At 43.0% G+C, this 19,248-nt stretch overlaps 1 protein-coding gene across 1 annotated transcript in view; it reads right to left on the bottom strand.

Moving 5' to 3' along the window:
• LOC126281884 (myrosinase 1-like) overlaps positions 1-19,248 on the bottom strand; it is a 121,775-nt gene that overhangs the window by 60,763 nt on the left and 41,764 nt on the right. Inside the window, exons 5-6 of the mRNA XM_049981199.1 lie at positions 11,696-11,876; positions 6,122-6,216 (exon numbers count right to left, since the gene is read on the bottom strand). Coding sequence (XP_049837156.1) covers positions 6,122-6,216; positions 11,696-11,876 — 276 coding nt within the window. The remainder of the gene's footprint in view (positions 1-6,121; positions 6,217-11,695; positions 11,877-19,248) is intronic.

Here is a 19,248-nt window from a genome sequence, read left to right as displayed (position 1 = left end):
TGCAGATGGTTGTTGTCTTGCAAACGTACCCATCTGTTGACTCAGGGATCGAGACGTGGTTGCACGATCCGTTACAGCCATGCGGATAAGATGCCTGTCATCTCGACTGCTAATGATATAAGGCCGTTGGGATCCAACAAGGCGTCCCTATTACCCTACTGAACCCACCGATTCCATATTCTGCTAACAGTCATTGGATCTCGACCAACGCGAGCAGCAATGTCGCGACACGATAAACCGCAATCGCGATAGACTACAATCCGACCTTTGTCAAAGTCGGAAACGTGATGGCATGCATTCTCCTCCTTAGACGACGCAACACAACAACGTTTCACCAGGCAACGCCTATCAACTGCTGTTTGTGTATGACAAATAGGTTGGAAACTTTCCTCATGTCAGCACGTTGTTGGTGTCGCCACCGCACCAACCTTGTGTGAATGCTCTGAAAAGCTAATCATTTGCATATCACAGCATTTTTTTCCTGTCGGTTAAATTTCGCGTCTGTAGCACGTCATCTTCGTGGTGTAGCAATTTTAATGGCCAGTAGTGTACATATTGGATATACAAGTACAGGATGTAGACTCATGACTGAAGACAAATGGAAGTTTCGGTCTCGCCGTGAGTCGTGCTCGGATAGCCACCGCTCGTGATAAGCGGGAAATCCGGGTTCGAGTCCCGGTCCGGCATTAATTTTCATTGTCGTCATTCCATTATACAGCTGAAGCTTGTACACATTCGTAACTGCGAATACTGCTAATGTATTTAGAGGACGAGGTTCTTTAGTAAAAGGAAAATCTACTGGCTGACTTAGGACTTTAACAACGCCGGAGAGCTTCCGTCCAGCAACCTTGGAAGCGTTCATCACGTAAACATGCAGATGCCCTGGGATAATCATAGGAATGTAAGGAGAATGTTGCACAGATTAGAGGCGCCATGCCACGGATTGCGCCGCCCCTCCCGCCGGAGGCTCGAGTCCTCCCACGGGCATGTGCGTGTGTGCGTGTGTGTGTGTGTGTGTGTGTGTGTGTGTGTGTGTGTTGCTCTTAAAATAAGTTAGTTCAAGTAGTGTGTAAGTATAGGTGCTGCAAACCTCAGCAGTTTGGTCCCTTAGGAATTCACACACATTTGAAGATTTGAAGCGGCTTTCCCTGTCGGAGGTTCGAGTCCTCCCTCGGGCGTGCATGAGTGTGTTGTCCTTAGCGTAAATTAGTTTAAGTTAGATAAAGTAGTGCGTACGCTTAGGGACCGATGACCTCAGCAGTTTTGTCCCATAAGATCTTACCATAAACATTTGAACAGAGGTCTTGACAAAATGATTACCCAAAAACCAAGAGGGGGAGATTTTGAAACTCGCAGAGCTTCGTGCGAGGAAATTCTTCGACCCATTCCTCCTCGTACTGTTCTGACTTACCTTGATGAAACCCACTTGCACTTCTCAGGTACTGGAAACAAACAAAATTTCTGATACTGGACAGCAGAAAACTCTCAAGGACTTCACCAACAACCACTTCGCAGCAATCTGTGAGAGTTTTGTATGCCGTTTCTGAATTTGATACGAGGGGTTCGTGTTTCATTCACAGAAGATGACGTAAAGGTAGGTTAATTCATATGGCTACTGTCATCTGATAAGAGACCTTCATCCGTCCTAAAATAAATCAGTAATTTGGGGACCAGGAAAAGGGAGAAGTCTGGCTCCAGCAACACGAAGCCAAGCTCACATTTCTCGGCGTCCTCTAGAAATTTTCAGATATTTGTTTCCTGGACGTCTTCCCTCTTTGCGTGGAGAAATCGTCCGGTTACCAAGGTCACCCGGATTATCGCCTTGTCGTTTTTTTCTGTGGAAACACGTGAGGGCTGAAGTGAACAAATATCGCCGCACAACCTTGCAAACTCTGAAGGAGCAAATTACCCAGGAAGTGTCTGCCATTCTACCGGAAGTGATACGAAGAACTACGGACAACTTCCTGGAAGAATCTGTCAGTATAGCAGCATTGGAGGACGCCATTTACAAGACATAGTTTTTAAAACCAGTTAATAATGTAAAATGGTATAGCATTGTTGTTCACTAATCAAAGTATTTTCTATGTATTTTTTTATTTGCTTATATTAACCTTCTGAAATACGGAAGGTCTGTTTTCCAGACACTGTAAATATATATTAATACTCCCCAAGTCCCACTTCCTTATTTTATTAGCGAAGAGCGCGTGGAAAGAATGACTATCGGTATGTCTCTGTACTGGCTCAAACTTTTCGAATTTTTTCTTTGTGACCATTTTGTCAGACGTGATGCTTCGTCCGAAAGGTGCAGGTCCTGATTCACTTCTAAAATATCCTTCTCCGCTTACAGACATACCTTTTTAGGATTTTCTTGTTATAAATTGCAATATCAATTTACTGAGGAACAGTTCATAGCACATCAGGTTAGTAGACCATGCTGCTTCGGTGATATCTCGTCGTCCCACGATTGTCGAGAACTAAGAAACGTCTTGCGTCGCCGGGAAGCGTCAGCGAGCGTTTTCTCTCAAACAAAAATTGTTCCTCATGACGTGGTCTGTCACGCCTAGACGTATGATGCAAAGATTTTGGAATAACCCTTACCTTTTTGTAATAAGACCTCAGGCTGAGGGAAGATGCAGCTGGCTCTAAGACGTGTCACATCCGCGAAGTAGCACTCTCTAATCTCTCCGTCCGAACAGGTCTCATATGGCTCAACGGTACCGACCGACAGCCATGTCATCCTCTGACGGTAGTGTCACTGGACGTGGCGCTGGAGAGGCACGTGGTCAGAACACCGATATCGTAGCAGTTGTCAGTTTTCGTGACCGTAGCCACCACTTCTCAGTGAAGTAGCGCTTCAATTGACCTCACAAGCACAAAGTACACCCCCCTTGCCAACAGCGGTTGATAAGCCTGGACGGTCACTCATCCAAGTGCTAGCCAAGCCCGAAAGCGCTGAACTTCGGTGATCTGACGGAAATGGCTCCAAAAAATTAGATGAAACGTAATTAATCTGAACATTCGACACGTTTCCATTGTTCCACATGTACATTCACATACATACTCCGCAAGGCACCATTGGTGTGTGACGGAATTTACCCTGTACCACTACCAGTATTTTCCTTTCCTGTTCCACTCGAAAACAGAGCCTTCGTACGAGCCCTAGTCTCTTTAATCTTCATGGCCCTTGCACAAAACGTACATTGGCGGCAGTAGAACCGTTTTGCTGTCAGTCTCAAATGCCTTGCATAAAAAGTTCTCGGTTTACTTGGCGCGTCAAATTTGGATAACATCCCAAGCTTTCGATGACTACCTCTGTCATCTTCGTCAGGGGTAAAACTGACTATCGTGGACCGGTGAGGCTTCCGCTTATTTGAGCAGTAGACAGCTTCTCATTGGCTGGATGACGTGACGGTGAAAACGGCGCGTACCGAGGTGGTGGCCTCTATATCCAAAGATTTTGTTTGCGCCCTTTATCCAGCGTTTCTTGCAGCGCCATCCATCCCAACAGGCGGAGAACTGCGAGGAATGTAAGAAGTCTCCCTCTGCGCTCTTTCTTTATCAATTGCGCGCTTCCATGTATTGCTGATTGCATAACCGGAGTCTCTGTTGAAATTATTTTCACAGAGTCTAATTGCAACTGCTTCCCTGATGACAGAGTCCCAATAGTTTGAAGCGTGGGCAAGTAGTCTTGTTTCATAGAATAAAATCTTATGTTTATTTAACAAACTGTGCTCAACCACCTCAGACTTTTCTAGATACCTGTTTTTCAGGTGACGCTGATGTTCCACAAGGCGATCGGCAACAGTTCTTATAGACTGGCCCACATAATTTCTGCCACACTCGCAAGGAATGCTGTAAATTCCCGGCACTCTCAGGCTGAGATTATCTTTCACGGGTCGCAACATTTTATTAATCTTTCTGGGTGGCCGGAAGACTGGTCTGATTCCCTGCCGGCTCAGGACTCTGCCGATCTTGCTGGTCGTTGCACCGCGGAATGGTAGCCGCGCGATGTGTTGGTTCTCTTCATCTGTTCGAACAGCGTCCTTCGTAGGTTTCTTCGCCAGAGCAGATCTGATATCACGATCGGAATATCCATTTTTTCTGAATACCATCGTCAGATGGTTAATCTCGGAGCCGAGATGATCCTTGTCCGAAACAGACCTTGCTCTGTGTACCAAGGTATTCAGCGTAGCTCTCTTCTGAGCTGGGTGGTGAAAATTACGTGCGTTTAGATATAAATCTGTATGCGTCAGTTTTCTGTACACAGAATGTCCGAGACGTCCATCTGATTTTCGCTCCATCAGCACGTCTAAGAAGGGTAACATCCCATCCTTCTCCACGTCCACTGTAAATCGTATGTTCTGATTTATACCATTCAAATGATCAACAAACTGCTGCAGTGCCTCATTGCCATGTGGCCAGATTAAAATTTGACGCGGCAAGTAAACCGAGAAGTTTTTATGCAAGGACTCTGTCGCGAAAGACTTAGTAATCATATTAGTCTCAAATGCCGATTCTCTAAATTTTCTCAATAGTGCTTCTCGAAAAGAACGTCGCCTTCCGTCTAGTGATTTCCAAAGCATCTCTGTAATACGTTGTTGTTCGAAACTACCGGTAATAAACCTAGAAGACCGCCTCTGAACTACTTCGATGTCTTCCTTTAATTCGACCTGGTGGTGATCCCAAACACTCGAGTAGCACTCAACAATGATTCCCACAAGTGTCCTATTTGCTGTTTCCTTTACGGATGAACCACACTTTCCTAAAATTCTGCCAATAAACCGAAGTCGACCACTCGCCTTCTCTACTACAGTCCTTACATGCTCGTTCCATTTCATACTGCTTTGCAACGTTACCCCTAGGAATATAATCGACGTGACTGTGTTAGGCAGCACACTACTAATATTATACTCGAACATTATCGGATTGTTTTCCTACTCATCTGCGTTAACTTACATTTTTCTACATTGAGAGCTAGCTGCCATTCATCATAGGAACTAGAAATGTTTTTCTAAGTCCTCTTGTATCCTCCGATAGTCACTCAACGACGACACTCTCCAGTGCATCACAGCGTCATCAGTAAAGAGCCGCAGGCAGTTGCCTACCCTGTCCGCCAGTTCATTTATGTATATACAAATAAAATTAACAGCTGCTCTATCAGACCTCCCAGAGGCACTCTTGACAATATCATTGTCACTGACGAACTTCGGCTGTTCGTATATAGTATACTGGGTTCTGTTGCTTGTAAAGTCTTCGAAGCGCTATTCTCTATGCTTGCACCTTCTTTAGCAGTCCGCAGTGCGGCATCGTGTCAAATGCTTTACGGAACTCTAAGAATGTGGAATTCGCCTGCTGACCTTCATTCATTGTTCGAAGGATATCATGTGAGAAAAGTACAAGCTTAGTTTCGCAAAAATGTCGTTTTCTGAAAATCTAAAGTGGACAAACACTTTTTCCTCTCAAATAAATTTATTGTGTTTCGAACAGAGAATATTTTCAAGAAATCTGTATCAAGCCGATGTTGAGGACATTGGTCTGTAATTTTGCGGATCCATTGTGCTACCCTTCTTATATACAGGAGTCAATTGCGCTTTTTTCCCTAGTCGCTTGGAACTTTACACTGGGCTCCAGATTCGTTGTAAATGTAAGCTAAGTAAAGGACCAATGATGCAGAGTACAGGTTGTAAAACCGAACTGGGATTCAGTTGTTTCTCTTCACTAGGGATTCTTATTATTATGTCCTATCCCAGTACATTATCAAGGAAGATGTCATTCGAACTAGAACATAGGTACTACTGGGTCACTGTGAAGTTTCACTTGCAACAGCATGTTGTGAAGTTCGAGATCCGACACATCTTAAGTAGAAAAACTTGGAATTGCGCTCCTCTTTTCAGTATTAGGACACCGACTGTTAAACTCTCAAACAATACCCACAAAGTGTCGATATTTGGTTTGTGTACAATGAATGAATATAAGAGTGAAATTCTAGAAATTAACGGCGTAAGCATTAAAATAGATTTTTGCATTTCTTATAAAGGTTCAACACTTCACGTTCTCATACAGTGCTTAGGATTATAGTGTTAGATAATTAGCTATCAAACATGTTCAGCCTTCAACTTACTTCGAACTGATTGCATCTGTCGGCAGCGTCTTTATTCTCCTCTGAATCGTTCTTCGGTATGCAAAACTCGTGGTTCAGCGTTATGCTGACCCTTCCTGAAAACAGATAACAATACATGAGTAACAATACGTCTTATATTTATTCTCAAGCTATGGCCCAGAATGTTCCCTCATTAAGTTCACCATATTGAGGTTACTTCCCAGATATCATCATAATCTAAAAACCACTCATGCAACACGCCTTAGCCCTGTTCCAGCTGGCCGACTGCTGCTTACAAAGCAATACAAGGAGTGATCCCTGACAGTGTGAGATGTGAACTGCATCTCGATAATCCTTTCAGCCTATATTGCCAGTACAAGAATCCTGATAATGTCCCGTCTTCTTTATTCAAGTAGCTCTTCATTGGGACTTACAAGGCCTGAGTGGACCCCGTACAACACTTCTGAATCTCGTAAAACATCTTAGGAGGTCCTGGTAATCGAACTTGGGTCTTTCAGTAACGAAAGCAGCGACGGTCACCATTCGGCAACCGAGGTCGATATCATACATTATCTGGTGCTTTTACGGTGTAGGCTCTACCGAAGTGGGAACTCTATCCACTAAGATGTGTGTAAACAATCCTCCTATGATGTTATTTTGGGTACCAACACTAAGACTGAATTGGTGGTTATCACCATTACTGTCGCTTGCCGGCAAGTGTCTTCATTTCATCACAACAGCTGCTTCCCACACGTATTTGAATATACTTTTCATTGTCTATAAGCAGTGGGCTGTTCGAATAATGACTCACGTTCAGCCAAATACCTCGCAATCTCGTAGTGGCGCAGAGGAAGCCTCAATTGGGAGTATTAAGGAGGGGGTTATAAATCCCAGCAATTAACACATAATCAAGGGGAATCTCAAGAAATCTTGATCAGGGAAGCTACTTTAATTTAGTTCTGTAAGAATCTGTTCGACATAAAAAATGAAGCCCACTGTGTAAGAAGGTGTATTTGTTTATGAGTGTACAGAGTAGCATACGCACAAAAGCACAAAATAATTAGGCCTGCTGCTGTGTGTCCATAGATGGCACTGTAGTGGAGGGGGGTAGGGGGTGCGGCGCTTCGTTTTGAAAGGACACCGAATGGTAGGAGGGAGATGCAGTTCGATAACTGAAGCCTGTGCAAGAACGCTTATCTCACATGATATGTAAAGTACAACTGGAGACTCTACAGACGATCATATTAGCAAATTATGTCAGTAAAACCAATAATGCGATAAATTACAGATGTCCAAAGTCGATAGTTTCTCACTGGAGTACCGAAAAGGATGTAGTCGCACAAACAAAGAATAAACCAAAGCAAAACGAGATCGATCACGTGATAACAGAAAAAATTTCATTAAAAGGGGTGAAAACTGTAAGGTAATGGGCAAAGTAGCTTACTACAATACTGACAACATATATGTCTATACCTTCTGTAGAACTAATAAAATTGAAAATTGTCGTCTCTGTTTGAAAACGCAAATCTTGAAAACTACATACGATTTTCATGGGGTTTTCACAGGTAGCCTGCATGTGTCTTGGGACAACGTATAGGCTTCATTTAATCAAAAACGGATTACGAAAAAAAAGGATATCGTAATTTAAAGTTGTAGGATTCTGCTCAGCTTATTAATTCGGATGTTTATCTTAGTGACTGCGTACTACAGCAAAAACCAATATATGGCATTGTTAGTTCACCAAAGACCCAACATATGGCACTCTTAGGTTTCTTTAACTCTATGGCAGTAGTATTTTCGGACGTTTACGTCAGTCACAGAATTGAATGAAATTTCAATGAATTACAAACATCAGCTGTGTATGCAACACTGATAGATATCAACGGGGAGAGTTGAAAAATGTGTGCCCGACTGGGATTCGAGCCCTGGGTCTGCTGCTTACAATGCATGCGCTATAACCCCTAAGCCACCGAGTACTCAGAAACAAGTCGGTAGCGCGAACTTATCCCAAGCTCCCCCCCCCCCCCCACCCCAAACACACTCAGATTCTCAACTTACTCTTACTGCACACACTACGAAAGTAGTGCTCCCTGCCCATTAACCTTAAGGCTCGTGGCAGATGCACGCATAGTCTTGAACTCATGTGGGAGCAGGATTTGCCACGAGCATTGAGATTAATGGGCAGAGAGCACTACTCTCGTAGTGTCTGGAGTAAGTTGAGAATGCTGTGGGGGCACGCTCGCGGTAAGTCCGTGCAGCCGCGCAGATTCCTGTGTCCTTGGTGGCTTTGGAGTTAGGCGGCAAGGTCGCTCAGAGGGTTAACTGCCCTCTGCAATAAAAAAAACTGAAAAAAACGAGCTAGAGCACCTCCCTAGGAAGCAGGAGATCCCGGTAAGGCACACATTTTCAACTCCTGCCGCCGATTTTTATCAACGTCCGGTACACAGCTGATGTTTGTAATTCACTGAAATTCGATTCTTCACGGCTGTCGTGATCGACCATGGTGTCTGTTCTTCCGAACATGTCTCCGCTTGTCTCCACAGGATTAATTTATAGTCAACTTCTTGACTAGGAAAAACGAATTTGTTGACAAAGTGATCCTTCAAGGGTCCCCCCCTTTTTATGAACGAAGATACGAAACCGTAAAAGGCAACGGTAAAGAGCGGTTCGTCTTTAACCCTCGTTGCGAAGCACGTTCCAATAAAAAGTGTAAAATAAAGACTATGTGTCTTGTGGAAATTATGTATTAATCCCCTGACAACCTGTTCGACAAACTGTTCCATAATAATCTTTGGTCATGGTATGCTGAATATAAACACGTTGCATTAGGACCTTGTCCTTTCGTATTATGAAAATATACAGTTTAAGTGCTATATCGTAATAAATGTGTCATCAAAACACCTTCTTTCATCCTTCCTAAAAACTTGTTTGGCCAGTTCATTTGTCTTTTGTCGATGTTGAATGTGTTTTTACATCAGATATTTTGATTAGACATTTTCGTATTATTTATTACTTTATTATGAGAAATACAGTCGGCAAACGTTTTAGAGAGAACCATAGCTGTGTTCGGTAAACATTGCAACCTTTCTCGAATGTTGTTATTGTACAAAAGCTTGAGTAATCCTGACTCTTTTGTAGTAAAACAATAACTGCTATCACACGACATTTACATTTTTATTTATAAGTGTTATCGCTGTACTTTTCTGTTGCCTCCTAAGGTGAAACTTTGCGGTAAAAATTTTAAAACCATCAGGTGATGTCAGCTTGTTCTACGAACCACGATTAACATTGCCTCAAATTGAAATTTTGATACCCTTTTCGCATTTTAGCCATGGTAATACCATTATAACACTTGACAAGCAAAGCAGAACTACTTAGATGTGAAAATATTTAGTTTGAAGACCCACTGGTCCTGATAGAAAGTGCATGCCATAAAGTTACCTGCTTAGGATAATATTTTTCATTCACTTGTGTTTTTTTTAAGAACTTAGGCATGAAAATAGCATTGGGGCACTTCATCTGAGAGTTCACAATTATGTTTTAGGCAGCAATTTGACGGATATGAGAGTAGGCGGAAAATAAAATTGTGCCACTTAACATAAACATTGCATTTTTTCTGGTTGATGTATTTCTGCAGACACTTCTGTCATTCAATTAACATTGAAACCCTTGACACACATTATAGAACAATTTAAATTTGAAGTATTTGATTTACAAAGCGTAGGCCCGAATAACGATATTTCTTAGCCACATACGTTTTATAACTACTTAGAGACAAAAATAGTGCTTTAGTACTTAATTTGAGAGTTTCTTGAACATGTTTCAGGCACCTTTTTGATGGCTGTGTGTGTGTGTGTGAGAGAGAGTGTGAGTGTGAGTGTGTGTGTGTGTGTGTGTGTGTGTGTGTGTGTGTGTGTGTGTTCAACTGGCAAATTTTAGACATGGAAATTCTACAGTTTTAGGTCATTCGAATACTTTTGAGCATTGTCAGTATGGCTTCTCTGGGACTGCCTTGTGACTGCGTGTTTTATTTTCATGCGAGCTATTTATACTACACTGTGACAAAATGTTCATTTTAATACTACGCTGTTGTTAACTGGAGAGAGGAAGGGAAAGAAGGTGGGGAAAGCGTGGCTTGTCATGGGATAGGTAAGAGTGCTGTCACTTGCCGCCCTCTTGGATTGTGACATCAGAGGATCAGGTCTGCACCTATCACAGTGCTAGCCACAACCTGACAGAGCCAGACGATTAACCAGTGTGCGTACTTGTCCCTGAGTCGCCTAGCATTCCTAAGCTACGCGCTGACGGAAACGGCAATCTGATAAACATTTAGGAAGAAATAGGAATTTTCACATATTTGCAAAAACATCTTAACATTATTTTGAACGAATAGTCTGACCTAAAAACAGCAATCATCAAAATTTTCAACAGTAATATCGTAAATCTAGAGGGCTGAAACACATCCCTTTGTTTAGAAATTCCGTTAACACAGATCAGAAACAAATTAATACAAGGTAATCAACATGTTTGAATGTTGAGAACATTGCCATTCATAAGTACATGATAGCCCAAAAGAATAGGCAGATTAAAACTATAATATAATTATCGGCGTATGGCTGTTGCACATAATACTGCATCTGCAGCAACAATTCGAACAGCAGTCAGCACCAAAGAGACAGAACGAAACGTTACAAATCGGCTACTTCAAGGACAGATCCGTGTCGGATGCTCTGTAGCGAACATTCCGTTGACCCCAAACCACCGCCACTTGCGACTTTAATGACGTTAAGCGAGATCTCATTTGAGAGCAGAGTGTATTTCCGTTGTGTTTTCTGATGAAAGCTAGTTCTGGCTCGGTGCTAGTGATGGCCGTATGTTGGTTAGAAGAACGCCAGCTGGGTACATGCAAACAATATGTCTTCCGTCTAGACAAACTGGACCTATACGTGGAGTTATGATTTGGGCTACAATTTTGTATGCCGGCAGGAGCTCTCTCGTGGTTATCACACACATCCTGACTGCAAATTTGTACGTCACCTGTTGATTCGACCTGTTGTGCTGCCATTCATGAACGGTTTTCCAGGGAGTGTTTTCCAACAGGATAACGCTCGCCCACATACCGCTGCCGTAATCTAACATGCTCTACAGAGTGTAGCTTTGACTGCTCCCTGACAAGATCTGTCTCCAGCAGAGCACATATGGGACATCATCGGACATAACTACAGCGAGGTCATCCACAAGCCGCATTAACAGTCGCTGTATTCACCGACCAAGAGCAACAGGCATGGAACTCCATCCCACAAACTAACATCCGGCGCGTTAGCATGTTTGCAGTCAACATTCTGGCGGTTACACCGGTTATTAAAGTACCATAGTTTCACATTTACAATGTCTTTTCCCGCGCGTATATTTACCTGTGATCTTGCAAGGTAATCCATTAAATATGTCACCTGAACAAATGCATTCCCAAAATTTCGTTACTCTATGTTAATTACCTCTTGGTGTATTTCACTCGAGTTCTATTTGTTGCGACAATTTCTCATCTTCGGGTCTTAAGAGTCAGATGGCATTTAATTTAACGCACACTATAATTACCTTGTTGCGTGGCGCGGAACTCCTCATCGTACATGTGGTAGGTCCTGGCGTGCGCCAGCAGGATGGTGTGCGCCGACAGGTACTCGCCGACGCCGTGGGTGTTGATGCGCGGTGCCTTGTCGTTCTCGCCGTAGCCGCGGGTCACCTCTTTCGGTTCGTTGAACGTGATCCACCACTTCACCTGTGGTGCAAGAGACCAAAAACATAGACAACAGCTAGCTTCTAGTTCTCCTCGAAATGAAATGACGAGATCGTATAGGACCGTACTACGGTCGTTCGGCAGCCTGGTGCAAGTCATTCTGTTTGACGCCACTTCCACGACTTGTGCGTCGATGAGGACGGCATGATATGATTAGGATAACACAAACACCCAGTCCCCAAGGACATAAAATGTACGACAATCCGCAGTGGCGGAACATAGTATTGACGAGAAACACACCTTCGATTTCGAGGACACAAAGAAAATATGCAGTACAGACGGATTTTGGGACTCAGTTATCAAAGAGTCCATAGAAATACGGTTATTCGATAACCTAATCAACCGCGACAGTAGCTACCGTCTCAGCACAGCCTGGGACCCGCAATCAGGAAAATCAGAGAAGAACGTTCCGTTCCACCACGGGCTACAGGCGGAGCAGAGACGGACGTCGGGACCCGAACCCCGCGCACGCGTTCTCCCCACCACCACCACCGGCCGATCCAGCCGCATCGGGGGATTTCGCGGGCGCGTGATCGGCCGGCGGAGGGAAAGCGGAGAGCGGTCCGGCAGAGAAATCAGCCCGCGACCGACGACATTTACTTACGCCGACAACAAAATACATCGTCAGTATTTGCGATCCCGCCCCTTCTCCCCTCGTCCTAAGTCCGCTCCTGCTTGCCAACGCCACCGACACACTTCCTGACTATATTGCATTCCTGAATAATGGCAAGCAGATGACCCGTCTGCCGGTCAAAATCCTCCCCAAACCCACCCCCTCGTCTCAGCCTTCCACCTGTTCCAAATACCTTAAATCCCCCCCCCCCCCCACACACACACACGTCCACCACATCCAAACAGCGGCGTGCAAGGAATGACAGGAAGGAGAAGCACTCCGAGGGAAAGAAGCACTCTACCACCCCCCCCCCCCCCAACCACTCCATCACCCCGTGAGGGACCTGCACCCCCGACAGCACCTGTCGTCGCCCTGGGAGTGGACCAGGAAACAACTGCACTGGAAGGAAACCACGTAACCGGGCAGGACTCGGATGGTTTCGTGCTGACGAAGAAAACCTTTCGCCAGCCGAGGCTTTCGGCGGCCCGGAGAGTGGAACCCACCCCCAACAGATGTCAGGCGGTGGCTGAAGAGCCAGAGAAAACACAAAACAACACAACAGAATCACAAACACAGAATCAAGTCACCCACCACCTCCCCCCCGATTGTCGCTGAGTTTTCTCAGAATTACGAGGAGCTCTTCGAGTTACTGAAAACAGAAATCTGGGGGAGGCAGATTCCAGGCAAAACCTGGAGTGGAGACAAAATAAAAATTACAGTAAATACACTAGAAAACTATACCACATCAAGACACTTTTCAATAACAAAAACGTACCCCACTACAATTTCCCCACAACAAAAACACGCAACAAAAATTTAGTAATAAGAGACCTCCCAAGACGACTGCCCCCCAGGCAATCAAAACAGACTTGACTGCCCAGGGGAAACTGCGCCGAGGATCACGACACCAGCACACGCACACGCACACTACAACACACGGACCCTCAGGAGGGCATTACATTTACCTCTTGGATTCCCCATAGATGATCTGCACGCCGCAGTCGAAATCCCACTCCTGAGAGAGCGTTTTCAAGATCTGGCAAGGGCCTTCGGTGAGGGTTCTTCCAGATCAGGAAACGCCCTCATCCACTCCCTAGGTCGATATGACATGTCCCACGATAAGCACAAGCGCCCAATGACGATCTTCGACGATTAAGTCGAAGAGAAAATCCCAAATATCCAATCCCTAATCCTGCCCCTTCCCATATAACACCAAACATCTCGCCAACCTCAGGCGAATACCAGACACAAACAGAACAGTCATCACATTTCACAGACACCAAAAAAAAAAAAAAAAAAAAAAAAAAAAAAACCTACAGATATAATCACACACACACGTACACAGGGGAGTAAAAGCCGAAAGGCTATAAGAGCTCCCCCTCTCACTTCCCCAAAGAGGGGAAAGTAACAGTTGAGAGCAGCAGCAGATATCCCGACACATCGCCTGAAGCTGATGGAGATGCATTCCATCGAAACGTTGCAACGAGACCACGACGCTTCTCGGCTGACAACCCGTGAAGACTTCATATATTAAATTCGCCGAGAACGCCTGCACTCACATATAACAAATAAATTGGGGTTAACTGACCAGAAATCGAATCAAGGACTCCGCGACCTAGAGGCAGTGATGCTGACCACTAGACAACAAACTGCGAACAATTGCTCCTTCGAGGAAAAACATTATAGAAGGCTGAGATTTCGCCACTTTCTTGTGACACGAGAACAGTCTGCAAAACATTCCAAATGATAAAATGCTTTCGAAATATTCTAGTCAGCTGTCTTTATTTACGATATTCATATGCGCAATGTATTATCGATTTCAGAGGTACATAAATCGACTGTGAGCCATCCACGTGACTGTACAAATGAATAGACAATGTAATACAGCAAGAAAATCAAATAGTGTACATGCAGAAGCTGTATCATACGAGGCAAGTTTAGAAGAATGGTACTAGAGGACGGAAAAGCGCACTGAGGCCCAGATCACTCTCTTCTCCTTGGGGTGGAAAACTGCCCCTAAAGGTGGGAAGAATCAGCAATCATCAACGGCGTGAGGATGAAGAAGGCAATGGAAATCATAACGTTTATCCACAGGACATGTGAACTGTAGCTGAAAAAATGTCATGGTGATCTCTCCATTGGTAAAAGATTCCCGCATAGACCCCCGTTCGGAACCCCGAGAGGGGACTGTCAAAGGGGAGGTGACCATGAGAAAAAGATTGAATAACCAACGAAAGGATAACGTTGTCCGAGTCCGAGTGTGGAATTTCAGAAGCTTGAACGTAGTAGGCAAACTAGAAAATCTGGAAAGGGCAATGCAAATGCTCAATCTAGATACAGTAAGGATCAATGAAGTGAAATGGAAAAAAGACTAGGATTACTGGTCAGGTGTGTATAGGATAATATCAGCAGTAGCAGCAAATGACATAACGAGAATAAAATTCGTTATGAATAGGAAGGTAGAGCAAACAGAATCTTACGGTAAACAGTTCTGCGATAGGATTGTTCTTATCAGAATCGACAGCAAACCAAAACCGAGAACGATAGTACAGGAATATATGCCGACGTCACAAGCTGAAGATGAAGAGATAGGAAACGTATATAAGGATACTGAAAGGGTAATACAGAACGTAAGGGGAGATGAAAATCTAATAGTCATTGAGAAATTGAATGCAGTTGTAAGCGAAGGAGCAGAAGAAAAGGTTACAGGAATATGGGATTGGGACTAGGAATGAGTGAGGAGAGAGAATAATCGAGTTCTGTAATAAATTTCAGCTAGTAAAAGCGAATACTCTGTTCAAGAATCACAAATATTAAATGCTCTGAATAACCGGACATCACCCATTGGTATTTTTTGTGATCTCTCAAAGGCCTTTGATTGTGTAAATCATGGAATTCTTTTAGATAAGCTAAATCATTATGGTTTGAGTGGGGCAGTGCACAAATGGTTTAATTCATACTTAACTGGAAGAATGCAGAAAGTTGAAATAAGTGGTTCGTGTAATGTTAAAACAGCTGATTCCTCAAACTGGGGTGCTATCAAGCACGGGGTCCCACAGGGTTCGGTCTTAGGTCCTTTACTGTTCTTGATATACATTAATGACTTACCATTCCACATTGATGAAGATGCAAAGTTAGTTCTTTTTGCTGATGATACAAGTATAGTAATAACATCCAAAAACCAAGAACTAAGTGATGTAATTGTAAATGATGTTTTTCACAAAATTATTAAGTGGTTCTCAGCAAACGGACTCTCTTTAAATTTTGATAAAACACAGTATATACAGTTCCGTACAGTAAATGGCAAAACTCCAGTAATAAATATAGAATTTGAACAGAAGTCTGTAGCTAAGGTAGAATTTTCAAAATTTTTAGGTGTGTCCATTGATGAGAGGTTAAACTGGAAGCAACACATTGATGGTCTGCTGAAACGTCTGAGTTCAGCTACGTATGCTATTAGGGTTATTGCAAATTTTGGTGATAAGAATCTCAGTAAATTAGCTTACTATGCCTACTTTCATTCACTGCTTTCGTATGGCATCATATTCTGGGGTAATTCATCGTTGAGTAGAAAAGTATTCATTGCACAAAAACGTGTAATCAGAATAATTGCTGGAGCCCACCCACGGTCATCCTGCAGACATCTATTTAAGGATCTAGGGATCCTCACAGTATATATATTCCCTTATGAAATTTGTTGATAATAATCCAACCCAATTCAAAAGTAATAGCAGTGTGCATACCTATAACACCAGGAGAAAGGATGATCTTCACTATGCAGGGTTAAATCTGACTTTGGCACAGAAAGGGGTAAATTATGCTGCCACAAAAGTCTTTGGGCACCTACCAAACAGCATCAAAAGCCTGACAGATAGCCAACTAACATTTAAAAATAAATTAAAAGAATTTCTAGATGACAACTCCTTCTACTCATTGGCTGAATTTTTAGATATAAAGTAAGTAAAAAAAAAAAAAAAAAAACTTAATCATTAGTGTCATGCAATATTTTGTGTAATGTAATTTCTTGTACCGACATCTTTTATTAACCTGACACGTTCCACATCATTACGAAGTGTCGTATTCATGATCTATGGAACAAGTATTAATCTAATCTAATCTAATCTAATCAAGAGGAGGAGATATATTGGAAAAGGCCGGATGATATAGGAAGATATCAGTTGGATTACGTGATGGTAAGATAGGGATTCTGAAATCAGATCAGGTTATGAGAAGTAGCAGAAAAGTGAACAGCGAGAAACTTAACATCAGGATTAATGGTCACGAAGTAGAATTTAAGGAATCCGCCACCTAGGCAGCAAAATAACCAATGACGGACGGAGCATGGAGGACATGAAAAGCAGACTAGCACTGAGAAAAAGGCCTTCCTGGTCAAGAGAAGTGTACTAGTATCAAACATAGGCCTTTATTTGAGGAAGAATCTTCTGAGAATATACGTCTGGAGCACAGTATTGCATGGTAGTGTAACATGGACTGGGAAAACCGGAACAGAAGAGAATCAAAGAATGTGAGATGTGGTGCTACAGACGAATTTGAAAATTAGGTGGACTGATGACGAGAATGTTATCTGTCTGCAACACAATGATGGAACTTCAGGCATGCGTGTGTGCTGATAATCAGCAGCTACGGTGTAAACTAGACAAGGAAGTAACAAGGTTATGTGAAAGAATATGTGAGTAATGAGGTAGTTCCGCGCAGAATCTGAGAAGAAAGGATGATGTGAAAAAATGTGTTAAGACATCAGGGAATGACTTCCATGGTACTAGAGGGAGCCGTAGAGGGCAAAAACTGTAGACGAAGACAGAGAATGGAAAACATCCAGCAAATAATTGAGGATGTGCTTGTCTGAGATGAAGAGATTGGCACAGGAGACGAAGTCGTGGAGACCTGCAGCAAGCTAGTCAGAAGATTTGTGACTTTAAAAAAAAAAATATGAAGCAAAATTGTGTGTCTCCATTTGCTTACATTTCATTTAGGGTAGCGGCCGTTGCTGGAACTGACTCAGTTTTTATCTAACTAAGGAGTAAAAACGTTGTCAGAAACCATTAAAAAATATCAGAACTCGACGGAGTTATTAAGCAGACTCGCAGTTATTCTTTATACGAAGATACATGTAATACAGAAGCTGGCAAATAGCATGGCTTGAACTAACCTCATGTGCTACGTTGGATCGCATTGAGGAATACGCAATAAATGACTTTTTCACCAATGAAACCATAAAGTGAGCGTGTAGCTAGGGGTATCCGGAACTTGAAAGTAGGGATAAAAGGAAAGATGGAATACTGACAAGTCGAGAACTACTTCAGCCTTGGAAATGGAGAAGGCCTTATACTTTCCACAGATGAATTTTCGAACGATTATCGGTTGGTTACTCTGGTTTGTGATTAGTTAGCTAGGTTTAACTAGTTTTAAGTCTACGGGACTGATGACCTCAGATATAAGTCTCATACTGATTAGAGTCATTTGAACCAGTTGTTCTTAATGTGATACATTTCGCTTCATTATAATCAAGTCTCATATAAGTCGACGTGTTCCAAGAGACAGGCTTTTCGTCGGTGTTGCCAACCTGGTGCAGAGAGTAAGCCTCTCTGGAAGATGATGAGTTTGCTAGTTAAATCTTTAGGCAGTACTTGTGCTTGTGACGCACTTCGACGGACAGAGAGGTCATCAGTCCCCTACAACTTAGAACTACTTAAACCTAACTATCCTAAGGACTTCACACACATCCATGCCCGAGGGAGGATTCGAACCTGCGACCGTAGTGGCAGCTCGGTTCCGGACTGAAGCGCCTAGAACCGCTCGGCCACAGCGAATAACAACTGGAAACGAAAATCAAAAAGTCACTGAGATTGCAGGTAAAATATTCTAGGATGTTAAGGCGTGTGGTGTTCCCTTCAGGCCCACCTTGTAACTTCTGTGCTGGAACGTTCTGGTATCCACAGTTAGGTGAACTGCAGACGCCTCTGAACTTCAATTTGTGAAGTAGACGCTTAAAGAGGAATGTAGCGCTTCTAGACGATGTTACCTTCAACGACAACTGTTACGAAAGTCTGTACAATTACATTGTTACCGGGATGTTATCAGTTGCTCTAGAGGAAGAAATGCTATCCCCCCCCCCCCCCAATGCCATTCTCAAGCCTAAATCCTTGACCAACGAAAATTTTCCAAAGGAGAAAGTAAATAATAAAGTTCTTGCATTGTAGATAGACTTGGTCGCTATACTTCAATGTATGACTTCAACACTGTAGATACTTACAGAAAAAAAATACATAAAGAAATCATTTAAAGTCCGTTCCCTAAAACACTGTGTTCTCATACTATCTAGCAAGATTAAAAAAACAATGAGTCAATCCTATGTATGAATAGATTCTCTCTTCATAACGCACAGTATCACCAGATTCTTTCTTCACAAGGCTGAAAACGTGCTGCATTTCCAATGTCCTTCATTTGCGAGAACAGGAAAAAACATACTGCCAGTGACAAAATGAATATCGGTGGTAAAGTTAACATTGATACTAGTGAATACTTTAATATTAGGCCGGTATTTTTTATGCGGTTTATCTACGTTACGATATTAAAGAAACGGTTTAAGACTGATCACTTTGTGAACAATTCGTGTAAATGGGCGAAGTGATACATTTGTCTCCACTGAATTTCTCCTTTTTCTTCCCCTCAAGAAGTGTGCGGCTTATATCTGCAACAATGCAGTAAGTCAAGAAGCCT

The sequence above is a fragment of the Schistocerca gregaria genome, chromosome 7, assembly GCF_023897955.1.
Source record: "Schistocerca gregaria isolate iqSchGreg1 chromosome 7, iqSchGreg1.2, whole genome shotgun sequence".
In the NCBI taxonomy this organism is placed as follows: Eukaryota; Metazoa; Arthropoda; class Insecta; order Orthoptera; family Acrididae; genus Schistocerca; species Schistocerca gregaria.
The sequence above is the reverse complement of the archived record's forward strand: the minus strand, read 5'-3'. Positions and strand labels throughout refer to the sequence as shown.